Source organism: Pundamilia nyererei, unplaced genomic scaffold, assembly GCF_000239375.1.
Source record: "Pundamilia nyererei isolate P.nyererei 1_Seehausen unplaced genomic scaffold, PunNye1.0 scaffold00335, whole genome shotgun sequence".
In the NCBI taxonomy this organism is placed as follows: Eukaryota; Metazoa; Chordata; class Actinopteri; order Cichliformes; family Cichlidae; genus Pundamilia; species Pundamilia nyererei.
Window position 1 is genome coordinate 215,344 of NW_005187736.1, and position 17,838 is coordinate 233,181.

The 17,838-nt window shown below is 41.7% G+C and overlaps 3 protein-coding genes across 8 annotated transcripts in view; 2 read left to right on the forward strand and 1 right to left on the reverse strand.

Annotated features, from left to right (window-relative positions):
* The first annotated feature begins 195 nt into the window (after window positions 1-195).
* LOC102199531 (protein SET-like) lies at window positions 196-6,850 on the forward strand. Its single transcript, XM_005751938.1, has 8 exons — window positions 196-447; window positions 2,180-2,237; window positions 2,330-2,472; window positions 2,645-2,748; window positions 2,829-2,942; window positions 3,119-3,289; window positions 4,104-4,238; window positions 6,400-6,850. Exons 1-8 carry the CDS (start codon window positions 378-380, stop codon window positions 6,418-6,420), a joined length of 816 nt encoding a protein of 271 aa, XP_005751995.1. The 5' UTR covers window positions 196-377; the 3' UTR covers window positions 6,421-6,850.
* A 3,380-nt stretch (window positions 6,851-10,230) lies between these two features.
* Window positions 10,231-17,423, forward strand: dync2i2 (dynein 2 intermediate chain 2). The gene is made up of 9 exons (XM_005751943.1): window positions 10,231-10,504; window positions 11,516-11,776; window positions 12,010-12,119; window positions 12,265-12,422; window positions 12,957-13,066; window positions 13,300-13,467; window positions 16,431-16,663; window positions 16,760-16,917; window positions 17,042-17,423. The coding sequence occupies exons 1-9, from the start codon at window positions 10,427-10,429 to the stop codon at window positions 17,278-17,280; spliced, it is 1,515 nt and encodes a 504-aa protein (XP_005752000.1). The 5' UTR covers window positions 10,231-10,426; the 3' UTR covers window positions 17,281-17,423.
* The window catches only part of sptan1 (spectrin alpha, non-erythrocytic 1), a 38,658-nt gene continuing 38,195 nt past the window's right edge, over window positions 17,376-17,838 (reverse strand). For all 6 annotated transcript variants that reach the window (XM_013915640.1, XM_013915638.1, XM_005751941.2 and 3 more), the window contains one exon: window positions 17,376-17,793. In XM_013915640.1, the coding sequence (XP_013771094.1) occupies window positions 17,668-17,793 (126 nt within the window). In that variant the 3' untranslated portion in view covers window positions 17,376-17,667. The remainder of the gene's footprint in view (window positions 17,794-17,838) is intronic.

Below are 17,838 nucleotides of genomic sequence, written 5' to 3' on the forward strand. Positions count from 1 at the left end.
CCATATTCTGATTGGAATGTTTTCTTTTCCTGAAGTATTTTGACGAATATATGTTATGAAGTAGCCGTGAAATTTCGTACTAAAAGAAAAGGTGGTTTACTGGGTAGTGGAGGCTTAACTTCTTTGTACAAGCTGTCGCTTTAAGTTGTAGTGTCGGACTCCAACCAGTCGGAGGCAGTAGAGCACCACAGATATGTTTAGCTACGGTAAGTCGCAGAGAGAAACGAGCGTGCAAAGCTGCGCTCAGTCCTCCTCCTTATCGTGTACTGCGAGACACGCACTCTGTCCAAGGTGGAAGTAACTTTTGTCCTGTGGAGAAGAGTTTTGAACCGCCTTGGATATACGTCTGGTCGAAAGAGTCACAACAAACGATAACCATGTCGGCCTCATCGGCAAAAGTCAGTAGGAAGGAGAATTCAAATCACGACGGAGCGGACGAGACCTCTGGTAACGTTAAGGAATGGCGCTTATCCTGTACAACGCCATTTTCATTTGTTTATCGTGATTTTGTTATTCTCAGCTCAGTGTGGTGTGTGGTTTGGTACGCGTGATTGCGGATGAAAAGCTAAATTAATATTTTCCTGCAGATACACGTCAGGGTAGAATGTTGCTGTGGAGCGCTTTTCAGTAACGTAGCATGCTAGGCAGCGTGAGCGGGTGCTAGCTGTTAGCCTAAATTAGCTGCCAGCGTTAGTTGATGAGCGTGTTGGAGGCCAGTGTCTACTTTGCGTTTAGCGGGATGTGTGGTTATTGTTCTCGGTTTGAGAAGTTTGCCCTTGGAGAAGTAGTGATGGAACTGCACGCCCCTGCACATTTCCGTACACGCGTTTGTTGCTGTAGCTTCTTAAATGGCCTCATTGTTAGCAAGTGCAGAAGTCTTTCCCAGAGAGGCCGAGCAGCGATAACGGAAAGGTTAGCTGCTGCGGGGTAACGTTCACGGGAGCCCGTCTATTGAGATCGTGTCTGTGTATATGGTAAACCGGCGCTTCTGTACTTGGTCATTTAAACAGGATTGGAAATGGGGGATTTGGACAGTATATGTGTGGAACACGCGGAGGGATCCTTGGTGGACCGGGTGGTGTGTTGTTATCAGAGGGGAGCAGACAGCGGAGACGTCGCTAAGCCTCGCATTCAAACCAGGCCGCCTTTAGCAGTAACAGGAAGCGCCTAAACTGCAGGAGGCACAGAGTCTGTCTGCCATGGACCATCATCAGTCTCTTCAACATCCAGTCAACATAGCACTTTTAAAATGTTTAAATACGCTGATCATGTTCAGGCTGTATAAAGCCTGGTTTCTTGATTCACTTTTTCGAAATAATTATATACAATGCATTTTATTTATATACTGATATGAGGTGTTAAGCTGGTTCATGTCTCTATGAATTGAAGTTCTGAACCGATCAAAGTTGCAGTTTGGCCAAAGTTGAAACTTCACAAGTCTGTTTCTTTTGTTTCTGTGTATCATCCGGTTTGTACGAGGGAAGCAAAAACAAACAACAAAAAACATCTACTTGTCTAACTATATTTGTCTAAAAGTAAATGGCATTTTATCAGCATATAGTTGATTTAACACGGCAGACTACCAGGCTCTATTTGTAAATATTAGAAATGCAGACATGCTCCCAGTTACCTTCCGTTCAGTTGGTACTCACCCATTGTACGTGCTGTTTCCTGAAGTTCAAAAATAATTTGAAGTGTTCTAAAATATTTTTTTTATAATGACGGTCTCTTTGCTTCTAAGAAAAAGTGTGCTGGCTGTCAGCCAAGTTATTATTTAAAAAGAAAAAAGTCATAGTTGTACGTCCAGGGTTGATGAAGATGAATAAAAGCATATCAATATTATTTTCTGTCATGACATATATTGAGATTTTCTTATTTTTATTCATGGCAGTTTTCCTGAATATTACCTAAATTAGTTCATTCCTTAGGCCAAAAGGATTCGAGACTAACCTTGTACAATTTTGCTATTTCTGGGGTGTGCACAGTCCAGTGAAAATATCAATATATAATTCACATTTATGGTGTAACATGTCTATTGTGTGCATTGTTATTTTTGTCTGCATGTCATGTTAATTTCACAAATACTCTTTAACGAATAGGCTGAATGGTGTTATTTTGAACTTTTTTAAAACTCCAAAATCCTTAATTAAAAAAAACAAACATTTCTTTGTTCTTTCAGAAAAAGAGCAGCAGGAAGCAATTGAGCACATTGATGAAGTACAGAATGAAATTGACAGGTGAGTTTGAATCTTCTGTATCAGTACTGGGGGGAAAAAATTTGCAGAAAACTGTTTTATTGATCACATTTTTGTCTTTCTCTCTCCATCAGACTGAATGAACAGGCTAGTGAAGAAATTTTAAAAGTAGAGCAGAAGTACAATAAATTACGCCAGCCATTCTTTCAGAAGCGATCAGAAATCATAGCCAAAATCCCCAACTTCTGGGTCACAACGTTCGTCAACCATCCACAAGGTAATTAAATGAAAATGATTGTTGCTGCTGTGTTCATGGTGACTCTGAACTGTCAAGAGCGTAAGAGTCACCATCGGGAACTAAAAGTTAATCGGTTATGGTAAATTATTATTAAGTGATTTTAAATGTTCACATAAAGAAATGGGATCTAACAGCATAACCTGATCTCTAGTTTCAGCTCTTCTGGGAGAGGAGGACGAGGAAGCACTTCATTACTTGTCAAGGGTGGAGGTCACGGAGTTTGAGGACATAAAGTCTGGATATAGAATAGATTTTGTGAGTTGTCAGGTTCATGTAATATTCATGGATTGTAACTGGCATGCCATATTCTGATTGGAATGTTTTCTTTCCTGAAGTATTTTGACGAGAATCCGTACTTCGAGAACAAAGCCCTCTCCAAAGAGTTTAATGTAAACGAGAGCGGCGACCCGGTTTCCAAATCATCTGAAATCAAATGGAAAGCTGGAAAGGTTGGTTTTTGTTTTTCTCTTTTTTCCCCGTTAGACTTTTATGTGCTTTGGATTTTTTTTCCTTTATAAATCCAGTTCTGTTTATATGTACTACTGTACAATACGGTTACAATGATTTTCCCCAAGTTGCCCTTTGATTATGTTCGTCAAAAAAATGTCATCTTTTGGCTCATCAGGACCTGACAAAACGTACGGGTCAGACGCCAAACAAAGCTGGGAAGAAAAGGCAGCATGAGGAGCCAGAGAGCTTCTTCACCTGGTTTACTGACCACTCGGATGCAGGGGCTGATGAACTGGGAGAAGTGATCAAGGATGACATTTGGCCAAACCCACTGCAGTACTACCTGGTAAGATTGGCCTCTTCACTTGGTTTCTTCTACACACGCTGTTTTTATAATCGCCGTGTCCCTTGTGTCGGTGTCTGGTGACGATTTTCACGTCACATCCTGTGTCGCCTCGGCCAATTGTATACCTCTCGAGTTTTCTAACTTGGCGCATTGCATCTCAGCTGTCGCAGCTGGGTTGAAGATGCAAGTTTATGACCATATCGTTTTTTACCGCCATTTTAATGAGAATCATGCACAGAAGCTCAGACATACTGACACCAGAGGGAGATGTTATAACGGTTTAAAAACTCGACTTTGTGGAAAGAACTTGACAACACTCGACAAAGTCTTGGCTTCCAGTCTGAGTGGTGTAGTAGGACCGTTTTTGAGTTTTGGACCATCAATGAACAGCCTCCGCTCATCTGCATCGTACTCGTAGTTTCGCCTTCAGCACAATGAACAAAGTCATCATCAATTTCAAAGAGTGGAATAAGCTCCTTTTCACAATGCCGATGTAATTCAGATTTAGTTCCAGGAGACTGGAGGGTTTTTTTTGTTTTGTTTCTCACTGAATCTAGACCCAAGTAACACAGCTGCTTTCGCTGGCAGATCCAGATCTCATTTTGACCCGTTTAACTCTGGCTGAGTGAGTGAGCCAGTAAAAACAGGAGGTGCTTTTTTGTCTGAGTGTGGTTGTTGGTGGCAAGTTAAGGGAACTGATAGATGCTTTAGTTTTGGAATTGTATCCAGAAATATTTAGTAAACAGAAGTAGTAACCAAAGTGAATCTTTGGCTAAAGTAACAATCTCTTCAACCTTTCTCTTATGTTCCCAAGGTCCCAGACATGGAGGATGAGGAAGGCGATGGCGATGATGATGATGAAGAAGAAGAGGGACTGGAAGATATTGATGAAGGGGAGGAAGAAGAGGGTGAAGATGAAGATGAGGACGGTGATGGGGAAGATGGAGAGGTGAGGAAAGGGGTTCAGTGGGTCCTTAGGACTGTTTTTATGAAGTTGCTTTTATATAGCTTCATTAACTATTCTGGGTATTGAATGTTTTTGACAATTAAGTTTTATGCTTTGCCAAACTACAAAATACAATCTCCATGAAACCAGCAACACTAATGCAGACGGTTTAGCCCAGTTCAGAGCACATACAGTTGTAATGTTTCTAAGCATTTTAATAATTTCACCTCATCACTTCATCTTATCGGTTATCCAAAAACATTACTGTAAAGAGGGCTGTTACAAAAGTGAATCAAATCTGCCTAAAATGAAGATGTAAGTTGGCTGTGCTGAGAAAGATGGTGTTAGAACTAGAGATGGCACGATATCACTTTTTTATGTCCGATACCGATGTCATAAATTTGGATGTCTGCCGATACCGATATGAATCCGATATAGTGTTTTTTAATCAATAAAACTGTTTTTTTAATATCTTGCTACTTTTTGTATAAGTTCATACTCAAGTTAAAAAACAAAAAACAAAAAAACACTACAGCTATTCTGTTATACTTGAATGCAAAAAATACACTGCACCCAAAATATTTCATAGTAACATCTTTCTTCAACAGAACTGCAGACTGCACAGATGGTATCTTCCCAAAGGAAAAAGTACTATAGCTTACTAGGGTATATTAGACTTAACAGTTACTATATACAGTAATGAACTTCTATGCATTTTACATCAGATTAAAACTTTGGGTGTAAGATTCAGATAATTATTTATTAAAAGCTAGACATTTTAAATGAGATTAAGAAAGAAAAGTATGTCTTTGTGGCCCCCCCCCACTTTTTACCACAGATTGCACAGATACAGGCCGTCAGCTACATAGAAAAGGATCCTGGTGTAGAAAGTAAATAAATTCTAACAACAGCTTATCAAGGTCAAACTTATCAAATGTGCTGCTGTTGTTCACCCGCTAAACAAAGAAGAGAGACATATTAATAAATACACAAACAAACCCCAATCTGATGTCACACTGATTCTCAGAGGTCATTTAAAACAGATAAAACTGAGCATTTTGTTAGTAGTAGCTATGATTTATTGTAATTTTAGCCTGACTGTTTGGAACAACTCTGCTCAATAAATTGAGTTAGCATGTTAGTAATTCTAAAGGCAGCGCTGGGCCATTCATCAGATTGTAATTTCAGCTTTCTTGTATTGCTGAAAATTGATGAAGTGGTGTCATTTAATAATCTGGCAGTTTCATGGTATTATCAGTATTTCTGAATAAATGGCCTTTGGTGGCTCATTCATCTGTAAAGTGTATCTAAAATTACAAAAATAAAACTAAACAAAACCAGCACAGTCAGTAATTTTATAGTTAACAAAGTTGCATCGTTACAGTGCTATTGTAGCATTGCTGTGGTATCATTGCTTTCTCGGAGCTTTAGTGTTTTAGCATGATATTACTGTTAAAATACTAACTTAATGCTATAATTGCGGTGTCATGGCTGTAGTATTGTAGTTCTTATATCCCAATCGGCTGAGTGATATAACTGCACAGTGTTGGTAATGCAGTATTACAGAGTTACATTAGTATTATATCATTACATTGGTAGAAATTTAGTATTACAGTGATATTGTACTGTTATGGTGGTATTATTGCAGTATAAACATGGCAACAACTGACACATGCATTATTAATAGTATTAGTTAGTATAACATGAGTTGTCACATCGTAGTGTAGTTATTGTAGACCAGTAAGTCTTATGATATAGAGACATTGTGTATTTCAGGCTATTTTAAACTAGTAATTATATTGGTACTATTATATTGGTCTTATTACAGGATTACAGTGATATTATTGTGGCTTTACCTGGTACTGTTCTAGTGTTGCTACCATATTATTGTATTGTTGTGATTGTATTATTCCAGTATTCTGGTGGCATTACTGTAGTATTGTATTTGTTGTCGTAGTATAGGATCGGGTGGTTTATGTGACATTCCTTGTCTTCTGTGTTTGCGGAGTTAATTAAATTATCAGACCTGTAGCAAGTTGATGTAAAAGCTGCTGCTGTAGTTGGAAGCTGCTTGTAATTAGCTCACGTGAGTGCTAATAAAACTGCTGTGGTGACATCTTTGAATGATTGTGTTGTAATACTTTTGTTCTTCTTCTTCTTCCAGGATGACGGCGAAGATGATTAAAGGTTTCAGTCAACACCTTTTCTCCATCCTCGCTCCGTGGTCTCTCTTCAACTCATGGGAGCAAATTTCTTTTTTTTGTTTGTTTTTTGGGGTGGGGGGGTGGGGGGGTCTGTGTGTTGTCACCCTGTCCGTCCTCTTCCTCTGCAGCCACAGCCTGCAGATATTGTCTGAGGACCAGCTCCATACACAGCGGGTCTGCAGAGGGGTGGAGGTGCAGGTGTCAGTGGCTCTCTGGATTTTTCACCTGTCATTATTTCTCTACATCTCCCAAAGACATGCAAAAGAATTAAAAAAAAAATTTGTAGCATTCTGCACGTCATTCTATGTAGATTTAAACTCCATACAATAACAATTTGTATGTACAATAAAAACAGTTTCTGTTGAAGTTGTGAGTTCAATAAAAATAAGCCATGGTGCAGTGATAACTTAATCATAGCATCCTTAGCGCATACATGTGCGCGCATATTATATATATAATATGCGCGCACACACGTACATATAACATACACACATATATCAATACACACGTATGTATATATATATACATATATGTGTGTGTGTATACATATGTGTATGTGTTTATTATTATATATTCAGTGGTGGGGGTAATGAGGCTTATTAGAAGCTGCATTTTCCTTTGTGACTTATTGTATTAATGAACTGATTAAAAGCACCAGCTTGTTCCTTTGAACTGTTGTAAATGTTTTGGGATATCCATGTATCTTGGTAGGCCAGTTAATTGTACACAGTTTAATGGGGGAGGGTATGGTTGGGCAGGGGGACTTTGACACCAACTCTGGACTTCTGTTAAATAAAGTTTCATTGTCTTGTTTTCCAGGCACCCACAACAAAGAGTTGTAATGTACATTTGATTACACTAAAACTCAGTTCTAGGTTAGTATAACACGTTCAGATGGGAGACTACGCTGTTCTCTTGAGTCCTCTGGAGTCTGCAGCTTTTCTCCTGTACTGCTAGAGACCTGTTCCCATTAAATTAAGTGTACTAGTTACTTTGTTATAATAAATAAATGTATACATGATGTTTGGAGTAGTTTGATCACATTTAGCCAGTTCAGCTAACATAACCAATCTCACAACATCCCATTTTCTCATGTGCTCACAGGATTAGTGCTATTAGGCCTGTCCAATGACTTTACATCCTACCACTATCTGAGTGATCTTCTTTTCCAGGAATGGTAATGCTAGAATTGATTTCATGTTCATCTTGAACATCTGTAGCAGGTTAGGTCTACAGCATGTTACTGTGTTGGTGTACCCCTGTAAAGCCTTTGACTTGATCCCGTTACATAGCACAGGCCTCTGGTCAAACAGCTGACAAAATCTGTTTGGTGTGTGATTCTTTAATGGTGTAAGCACTGTTTAAGGATAAATCATACTGGGAAAAATTATCTGTATTTGGCAAAAGTGAATTGACTTCCAGAAATATTTGTCCAGAAAAGTTAGAATGTCACTTTTATAATTACAACTGGGAGCAGGTTCTGGCTGACTCTAGTGATTAGCTACTTTAAGAAAAGCCTCTTTCAATTTCTTACATGAGAATTATTGGAAGCTACTAGCTCTTCAGTGTGACCTTTACCCTCACTGTTTATGACTTTGCTGCTAGTGGATGTTAAAATAAATTATTTGGGCTGCCTCAGGTTTGAAAACAGTTTTGCACGTGTTTATTTAAATTACATTTTGGTCACTTAAACAAACTACCATTTGTCTGCAATCAAAGAAGTGTATTTAGTGGACCCAGCAGAGTCATCGCATGGCAAAGTCAGGTTTACTTAGTTGTTTGGATCACATATAGTGGGTGGCAGTAAGCAGTCATCTCAGCATAAGGTGAAGGAATTTCTAACTACAGTTTATATGCCCTCCCTGTTCTAGTGTGTTTCCTCTAGGTATTTCCTCCCATAGTCCAAAGACATGTTAAGTTAACTGGGGTTTCTTACTTGGCTATAGATATGAAGTAGATTAAAGTGCTGTGGGAGTGTTAGGCCTAAAGGAACATGAATGGTCAGTAAGACTAGAAAAGTTATTTCTAACAGCAAGTACATAGTGTTGCTATTTATATAGAGGCGTGATAAAGAACCAGTAAATGTGGACCTATTGTAATCATTCCCAACTCTGGATTTATTCCTGAACTATTCTTGAAAGCTATTAGAGTAGCTTTGCATGTTTCACAGTTCAGAATAATCCTCATTTATCATATGCTGTGTGCTCCTTCAGTTCGTCCTCTTAGCTTAATAAATAACTTCTATTCTGATGGGAGTTATCTCTTCCAGAATGATAAAACCTCTCATGACAAAAGAGATTACTTTATGGTTTGACTAATGGAAATGATGTAAATCATATGATTCTATGTTGTCATCCTTCGGTCTGTTTTAATAAACAGAAGTTTATTAACTTTTGCATTAGGCTGAATGAGAGTTAGACTTTTGCACAGTACTTTACAATTAAAATATATCTGCACAATTCTGCATGTAGATTTTGTGGAGTGTTTATTATAATGGGTACAGCTCTGATTAATGTGGACCCCATACATTACAGCTTAATGGGCAGGATCAAATATTTTATGTGAGAATTTAATATGAAAAATATTCTAACACGTATATAGATATGTTATAACATAAATGAACGGTGGTGCATCCCATCTTTGGAAAGATGAGTTCAGTTTCTCTAGCCACAATCAAGAAATCACTTAAATAGGACCTGCCTGACAAAGTGGGGTAGACCAAAAGATCCTCAAAAGTCAGACATCATGTGGTGATCCAAGGAAATTTAGGAACAAATGAAAAACAAAGTAACTGAAATCTCTCAGTCTGGAAAGGTTTAAAGCCATTTCTAAAGCTGTGGGACTCCAGCGAACCACAGTGAGAGCCATTATCCACAAATGGCAATGACAGCTCATCCAAGAGGTCACAAAAGACCCCAGAACAACATTCAAAGAACTGCAGGCCTCGCTTGTCTCAGTTAAGGTCAGTGTTCATGACTCCACCGTAAGACAGAAATGGGCAAAAATGGCCTGCATGCAGAGTTCCAAGACGAAAACCACTGCTGAGCAAAAGGAAGATAAAGGATCTTCCGAGTTTTGCCAGAAAACATCTTGATGATCCTCAAGACTTTTGGGAAAATACTACAAAAGGGCTGCAAGCATAAAAACACAATCTTCACTCACCACTGGCTATATTTGCATCAAGAGATACAACTACAGATGACCGCTTAACAGCCACTGCTCTGAAAATGGTTCAAGCACATACAAGGAGATCATCTTGACAGAATACTTGGCCAAATTCATACATGGAAAGGTTTTGTCTTGCATAGACCCATCACAGAGGTTTGCAAATCATAAAACGCAATAAGTAAATCCCCAAAGGTTGATTCTGTTTATCTGCACGTAGCGTTTTCAGCGGGACAAACGTTTCGTCACTCATCCGAGCTTTTAAAGCTCAAAACACACTGCGCCCAAAATTCGTCCACTGAACTCACAGCCCATTGTTCATTCAGTGGTGCTAGTTTCAGTCACTGTGCAAATGTACTGCTTATAATAAGGAGGGGGAACCTGGAGTCAGCTGAGACTGAAGAAATCGCTTAGATGACGAAACGTTTCTCCCACTGCAAACGCCATGTCCAAATGAACGAAGTCGACCTTTTGAGATCATCCCGAGTTCGGTGACAGGCTGATAAACTCTTAGTTTTTTAACAACATACAGACGGGTAATCTTTTAGACTATACACCATTGTTCGTATGTATTTTAAAAGAAATGTAATTATCAACCGCCGCAATTAGTGAACACGGGTTTAACGCTGAAGATGTCCGCTGGTTCACGCCTACAAACACGGAAGTGAATGTGGGATTTATTTCTTGCCTCGCGTGATAATCTCAGTAACCACGGTAACGCCAGCTTTATGTAAAATGGCTCCAAGGGCGTCAAACGGCCCTCGGAGTGCTTAGAGTTTAGCTGATCAATGTTAAAACATTTGATAATGCCTTTTTATTAGCATGTTCGCAGACGAAGCCCTGGACACGGTGAGTGTCCAGTCACTGTGGAGGAAGTCTCACGAGGCGGCGCAGGAGTCGGTAAGTTTGGGCAGCACCGAGTCTGCCCCCCACAGAACTCTGTTAGCCTGGACAGCGACCTGCTTGCTGTCTACAGTTGCAGAATATTGGTTGGATCCGAAGCTAACTTTAGCTGATGCAACACGTGCGTGTTCAGGTGTTCCTGGGTGGACGCGTTTGCATTCAGAGGAGAATGCATTGCAAGATGACATCATGAAATATGCAGCATCAAGCAAACAGGGACATTTCATGCAGACTGCACCGACTTAACGTTGATAGAAAACACTTCTTCTTGTTCTTGTAACCTGCCATAGACAATGTTGCATTATCTATGGCAGGTTACATCTATTAAACATGACCACGATTTCAAATGATGAGGGCGGATCACTTCTAGACGCATTGAGACACAGTGTTTGCTCTCTGTATATCAGTGGCAGAAGATATCACTGTTTCAGTAAGATCAGGCACACAGCTGTGGCCTTGAGTAATGATAAAGCCCCACCTACCTGGGGTTCAGACCTTCTGTTTGCAAGGGACAGCTAATCAAAACATCATTCTTTTTTAAAATTATTTTAATGCCTTTAAGCTCATCCTGTAATTAAACAGGAAAGTCTTAAATTTCTGAGTGTGGCTTTTTAAAATAACAGGTATTTCCCTGGGCAGCAATAGCTGATACGTGTCTGCTAGGCTCTTTTAACTGTATCTGTGCTGTTCATACCTTTTGGAAAACCCAATTCTCCATCCTTCTGCTTATGCAGTTCTGGAGCGGACACACCATGGACTTACAGTAGCACACAAACATCTGGTTGACAGTGGCCAAAATGCTAACATTGAGCCTTCAAAATACATTCGAAACCAATGAGTGATTCCACTGTGGCTTTGTCTCTCTTTTATGCATACTGTGGATGAAGCGATGGGCTAAACCAGGGCTTATAAGATACATAAGGATTATGTTGAACTGTGAATCACATAAGGCATCTCACCTTTCTTGCTTCCTTAGTAAAAAGACCATTATTTTTGCTGGGGTTTCAGAAAGGATGTCAGACTCAGATGTTTCGCAGTGCTGAGTCAGAGGTCCAGGTCATTTCCACTACCATCAGCTCTACTCAGACAGAGCTACAGGAGCAGGCCACAGAGCAGCTCATCCAGCAAAACCAAGATGAACCAGAGCCGCCTGGCTTGAAGGACTTCCTACAGCAGGTTGAAGACATGGTCGTCAGAGAGTTAATGAAAAATGTCAAGAGCCATGCCTTTGACGGGTTTCAGGCAAGCTGGGAAGACCACAGTCAGCGGGTAAGCAGAACACTCGTTTGTATGTCAGAGAGGGTTTGTCATCTGCTGCAGAAGGAATCTAGAATGGTCATATTACTACCTGATGGTCTTTATCATGAAGTGAAAGTGAAACATTGCACTAAAAAGTTACTTTCAGCTGTCCCGTTATTCACAAGGCATCAGCACAGCAGATCGCTGTTTTGATTCGCCTAAAACCTGTTCACATCTCTGTATGACGGTGTTCCATCTTTCAGGTCTTACTCATCCATTCCCTTCAACATCCCGGCGCTAAAGAGAAAGGCCTGCATGTCACTAGTGTTTCCTGGAGTTGTACTGGCTCAGTCATTGCCTGTGCCTATGGTCGGTATGTGTGTCTGATGTTAATGTATACGATACGAACAGTCCACTTATTATTTCCTGATGTTTTTCTCCAGGTCATAAAAAGTGTAAACTGCTGGAAAAGCTCTGCTGTTATCATTGTGGCTCAGATCTGTGTTTATGGTGGGCAGGATTGACAATGGAGACTGGAGCAATGAGAAGTCATGTGTTTGCACCTGGAACCTGGACCGTCGAGGCCTGCATCACAGTCAGGCGGACCTGGTCATAGATGTTCCTACTGCAGTCACAGCTTTGTGCTGTCATCCCAACCAGCCTTCCCTCATCGCAGGTACAGTGATGCCACCTTCACAGAAATAAATATGCCCTAATAACTCTTTTCCAAAGTATTAAACATAGTATTAAGTGATGGCTTTTTAAGTAATAGTTTAACTACTGCCAGCTTGAAATGTGAGGTGAACTTGATCTTCTTTAATATTCAGAAATTCACGACTCGAAGGGGACATTGTGACCATATCTGAGAATAATCTTTGGTTCAGAGTATTGGTAATATCTGAGCATTGTCTGCTGTCATTGGTGCTCCTTTGTCTTCTACTAGGATCAGCTGTATTGGCCAAAATAAATCTAGCTGTTTTAAATCCTTCAAAGTTAATAAAGCTATCATAAAGCCTCATCCCTATCTTGGTCTGTCTGACCATCTTCATCAGCTGCTACTTGTCTCTTGACTGTTGCTCCTAATCTGGCTGAGAAATCACTGACAGCATGATCGGTGCTGCCTTTCCCAGACTTCACAAAGCTTCTTTTAAGTAGCTGTTTGATGACTTTAATACTGAATTATTTATTGTGTGTAATGCTGTCGCTGCAGGGGGTCTGTACAGTGGAGAAGTGGTGATTTGGGACACCAGTCAGACTCAAGACTCTGTAGTGGCTCAAACTGGGTTGTCTGCAGACAGCCACAGAGACCCTGTTTACCAGGTAAGAGGAAACAATGCTTTTGGCATTTCTGCTAAACTCTCTTCATCCTGCTGCATGTTGCTTGATCTTACACACTTGAACTTGATCACAGCACTCCAGGATAACCTGAAATAGCATTATTCCAGAGTAAAGTAAATGGTAAATGGACATGCAGTCTCCCATGCAAATATTAACCAGGCATGACCCTGCTTGGTGGTCTTGCATGAGTGTGAAGGGAGGATTTATGTGTGCAGGTTTCCTGGGTGCCTCTGCAGAAGAAGGGAGAGTTCGGGGTGCTCAGTGCCTGCTCGGGAGGAAGAGTGCTGCTGTGGACGGTTGGTTTTGAGCAAGGCAGTTTTGTCCAGAAAGCCGCCTATGCCGTGCTACAACAGCAGGTTCCCCACAGCAGCAGCCGTTTCAAGGTGAGCTTCAGGCTGAACTCTTCATCTGCAGAAAAACAACACTTTGAAATTCCTGAATGTTATGGTGGTGTGGAGGTGCAACACAATGGAAAAGGTAGGCACAGCATTTTCTGTTTTTGACTGCCAGCGTTGGGGGCATTACTCAAAAAATGTCATGTATTACACATTACTTTTCTTAAAAGTAATGCAGCTAAAATTACTTAATTACCTGCTGGAGAAAGCAATTCGTTAAACTAGTCACATTACTTCCTATTTACTTATCACTCATTGCTCATTACTCTTATTACCAGTTAACAATGTAAACCCGAGGCTACAGCCCTACACACCAACACAAATCCCTATCCTAATGAGGATACACATATGATCTTTCTCTTAGTTTTTAGGTATGAACCCAAAAACAACAATTAGTACAGCATGTTCTACTGTTAGGGCAGCACGGTGGTTAGCACTGCTGCCACACAGCAAGAAGGTCCTGAGTTCAATTCCACCATCAGGCCGGGGTCTTTCTGTGTGGAGTTTGCATGTTCTCCCCGTGTTTGCCTGGGTTCTCTCCGGGTACTCCGGCTTCCTCCCACCGTCCAAAGACATGCAGCTTGTGGGGATAGGTTAATTGGATAATCCAAATTGCCACTAGGTGTGAATGTGAGCACGAATGGTTGTCTGTCCCTGTGTGCTGGCCCTGCGACAGACTGGCGACCTGTCCAGGGTGTACCCCGCCTCTCGCCCTATGACAGCTGGGATAGGCTCCAGCGCCCCCCGCGACCCTGGAAAGGAGAAGCGGAAGCGAATGGATGGATGGATGGATGTCCTACTGTTACTGATAAATGTAATGTGATTGTAATTGCACCCAGTACCGGTGACTGGACGGAACCTTGTCACTAAATAGTATTTCCTGTTTGTAGCAGCTAATAAAAGGTTGTTTGGTCTCATTCACAGAAATCTCCGCATTTTATACTCCTTCTCTACTTGATCTCAAACTCACCGATGCAGCTGAGAGAATTAACATAAGGGATTATAGTCTTCTCTTTTGTATGGCTATTGTACTGCCACTAGTCATCCTTATTGTGACTGGTTGTATGCTGCCCCTTTTATGTGAACTTGCTCATAGCTAGATTGGGACACCCTACAAGGCAAGTTCAACACAGTCAGTTTGGCCAGATTTGTAGAAATGAAAGCTGCTCCATCCAAAGTGGGATGGATGGTGTCTCTCTTAACAAGACCAGGTTTTCCCCAGGAGTGTCCCAGTGGGATAAGGGGGACGACTCATCACCCCATCACTGTGGGTGAGGTCACTGAGGCAGTTAAACAAGTCTTTGGCGGCAGGGCCCTTGGGGTGGATGAGGTTAATCCTGAGTTCCTGAAAGCGCTGGATGTTGTAATGATCTGGACATGGAGATCGGGCGGGGGGCGGGGGTACTTCTGGATTGGCAGACCCTCTGAGTATTTTGTCTGGCTTATAGCAACGGGCCATTTGATCCTTATACCACTGTTGCAAGAGCTTGGTCCACATTAACAGCAATAAGTTGGACTTGTTCTTAGTGAGTGTTGGACTCCAACAGGGCTACTATTTGTCACAGATTCTGTTCATGATTTTTTGACAAGTGGTGGAAGGCTTCCACTTTGGTGGTCTCAGAATCTTGTCTGCTTTTTGCAGATGATGTTGATTTTTTTGACTTCATCAGGTCGCAGTGGAATGGTTTGCAGCAGGAATCAGAATCAGCACCTCTGATTCTGTGGCCATGGTGCTAAGCCATTAAAGGGTGGAGTGCCCAGGTTAGGGACGAGTTGCTGCCGCAAGTGTCTCGGGGTCTTGCTTACGAGTGAGGGGAAAGGGAAGATCAACAGACGGATTGGGGTTGCGGCTGCAGTGATGAAGAGGGAGCTGAGTATAAGGGCGAAGCGATCTACGTCCACACCATCACTTCTGGTCATGTACTGTGGGTAGTGACTGAAAGAACGAGCTCGCAGACACAAACAACAGAAATTAGCTTTCTTCAAAGGGTGACAGAGTGAGGAGCTCAGCCATCCAAGAGAGGCTCAAAGTAGAGCAATTACTCCACGTCGAAAGGAGTCAGTTGAGGTGGTTTGAGCATCTAACAAGGATGCCTCCTGGGCACCTCCTGGCTGAGTGTTCTGGGCATGTGCCACCCTGAGGAAGCTCCGGGGCAGACACACTGGAGAGACAGCTGGACAGGGAACGCCTCAGTGACGCTATATAAAAAAATTGAAATGAATGTTAGCAATAACATTGGAAGGAGGGAGGGAATATGGTCTATCCCCTGGATCAGTGTGTTGATTCAGGGGGTAGACCATCCTACTACTGAGTAAACATTTTAGATCTTCTTTGTTTTTTTTCATGAGGTACCGAGATGTTTCACATGGTTTGGAAATGTTCAGGCAGTAGCATAGCAAAGACCCCACCGGCTGACTTCCTGTTGTTTATATTAATAATATGACTTCTATCTAAGAGCGCAATAAAAATGAAGAGAATCAGTGAAAATGTGACCCTGAAAAGAGCCAACTGAGTGGTTTTGGTAGAGTGCTTTATAGAATTGAATAGCTCCTTATTGTCATTGTACATGTACAATGAAATTGTGGGTGCTCTGCACCAACTGAAGAGGAATAAAATATAAATGGTAAGACAGCAGGAATAAATAACAAACAGGAGGAATATATAGAAAAAAAGAGAAAGTCACAGGTTGCAAAGTCTTTGGAATGGACTTGGTCTGAGTGGCCTGAGTGATGAGGGTTATTCAAACCATGGTTCAGACTCTAGTCCCTGGCTGACTTGTCCACTGCCCACTTACTTAGATGGTCATAGTTTGAGTAATTAATGCAAAAGTCCAGTTCAGGTAAACAAGTGATAATACACAAATTTTTTCCAGACACAGAACATAATTCTTCTTGCAGTCCTCTGCTCACCATGCTTCTGTGTAAAAGACCGATTTTTGTGTTGTCCTCAGGCTCGCAGCAACAGCACCGTAGGTATCACGTCAATGGCTCTGTCCCCATGGGATTCTGACACCTTCCTCGTGGGGTCTGAGGGAGGCCTGCTGCTCAGATGCTCCTTCTCTTCTCAAACACTAGCTGCAACAGCCTTTGAGGGCCAGAATGCAACACTAAGAGCCCCGGCAGTCTTCTCATTTAGGCCCCGCAGCGGCCCTGTCCATTCCATACACTGCTCCCCCTTCCACAGGTAAACTTGCAGAACACACACAATAAATTCATTAAAGAGGAGGGGGTTTACTTTTCACATTTGTCATGAGTGACATCTGTCTCATGGTCTTTACAGGAATCTGTTTGTGAGTGGATCAACTGATGGTCTGGTCCACCTTCACTCGCTGCTGCAGGCCAGTCCACTGCTCTCTCTCAGAGTTTCAGACTCTTACATTTTTCAGGTGCAGTGGTCACCAACCAGGCCGCTGGTTTTTGCTGCAGCCACTGGAAAAGGTAGTACACTGATTTCAAATGTACCTGCGTGTGTGGGGTTACAATGAAGAAATGAAGCCTCTTGGAGAAAGCCAACAGTACATCGGCGTGTAAAACAGATTCTTCATGTGTGTAACTTTCCTAGGTGAGGTGCAGATGTTCGACCTGAGCCACAGGTCACTGAGAGCAGCAGCTACAATTGAGCAGGGAGATGCGGACCAAGCTGCAACTTGTTTGGCCTTCAACTGTCAGAAACCTCACCTCTTGGCGGTTGGAAAAACCGATGGGACAGTCAACATTTGGCAGCTGAGTGCCGATTTGATGGAGCAGAGCCCCAGAGAGATCAGCCAGTTGGAGAAAATAGCCAATCAAGTGGCAGAGTGACACAGATTAGCTTAGGACAGAGACTGCACCAGCCTGACTCACTGACAACAACTGTGGTTCCAAGTCTGAAACAGAAATAAATGCAGAACAGCAGATTCCAGTTTTAACCAGTAGCGTTTATTAAAGCACACTGCAAATGTTAAGGTGGTGTTACATCATTGTTGCAAGGTTCTTAAATTTACTGAAAGCACAAGCTAAAATGGCTAAAAACAATCACATTCACTACCATGAGAAGCACAAAGAGTTAGGTCAGAGCGAGATAAATAGAGTACAGAGTTTTGGTATTGGTGAGTATTGCTAGTGCCACGATCATGCAGTTTCAGCTGTGTGTTCATATTGAAGTGTGTGTGGGAAACGCTTCCCGATTGGTCACTGGTGGGGAAAGGATCAGTTGACAAAGAGCGAGCGAGTGAATTCGACAAAGTCGAAAGCTGACGGCAGCTCGCGGCCCTTGCTGTCGAGGTAGGGCTTCATGTGTGACAGACAGTAGTCTGCCTGCTCTTTAGTCAGGTTCTGAAAGAAAGAAGGCAACAATGAGACCACCACTGATAACCTGAC

Coding starts and splice junctions, on each gene's coding strand:
- dync2i2 (XM_005751943.1), top strand. CDS start 10,427: ATGTTCGCAGACGAAGCCCTGGACACGGTGAGTGTCCAGTCACTGTGG. Junction 11,777..12,009: donor GGGAAGACCACAGTCAGCGG/GTAAGCAGAACA, acceptor TCCATCTTTCAG/GTCTTACTCATCCATTCCCT. Junction 13,468..16,430: donor ACAGCAGCAGCCGTTTCAAG/GTGAGCTTCAGG, acceptor TGTTGTCCTCAG/GCTCGCAGCAACAGCACCGT.
- LOC102199531 (XM_005751938.1), top strand. CDS start 378: ATGTCGGCCTCATCGGCAAAAGTCAGTAGGAAGGAGAATTCAAATCAC. Junction 2,473..2,644: donor GTTCGTCAACCATCCACAAG/GTAATTAAATGA, acceptor CCTGATCTCTAG/TTTCAGCTCTTCTGGGAGAG. Junction 2,943..3,118: donor TCAAATGGAAAGCTGGAAAG/GTTGGTTTTTGT, acceptor TTGGCTCATCAG/GACCTGACAAAACGTACGGG.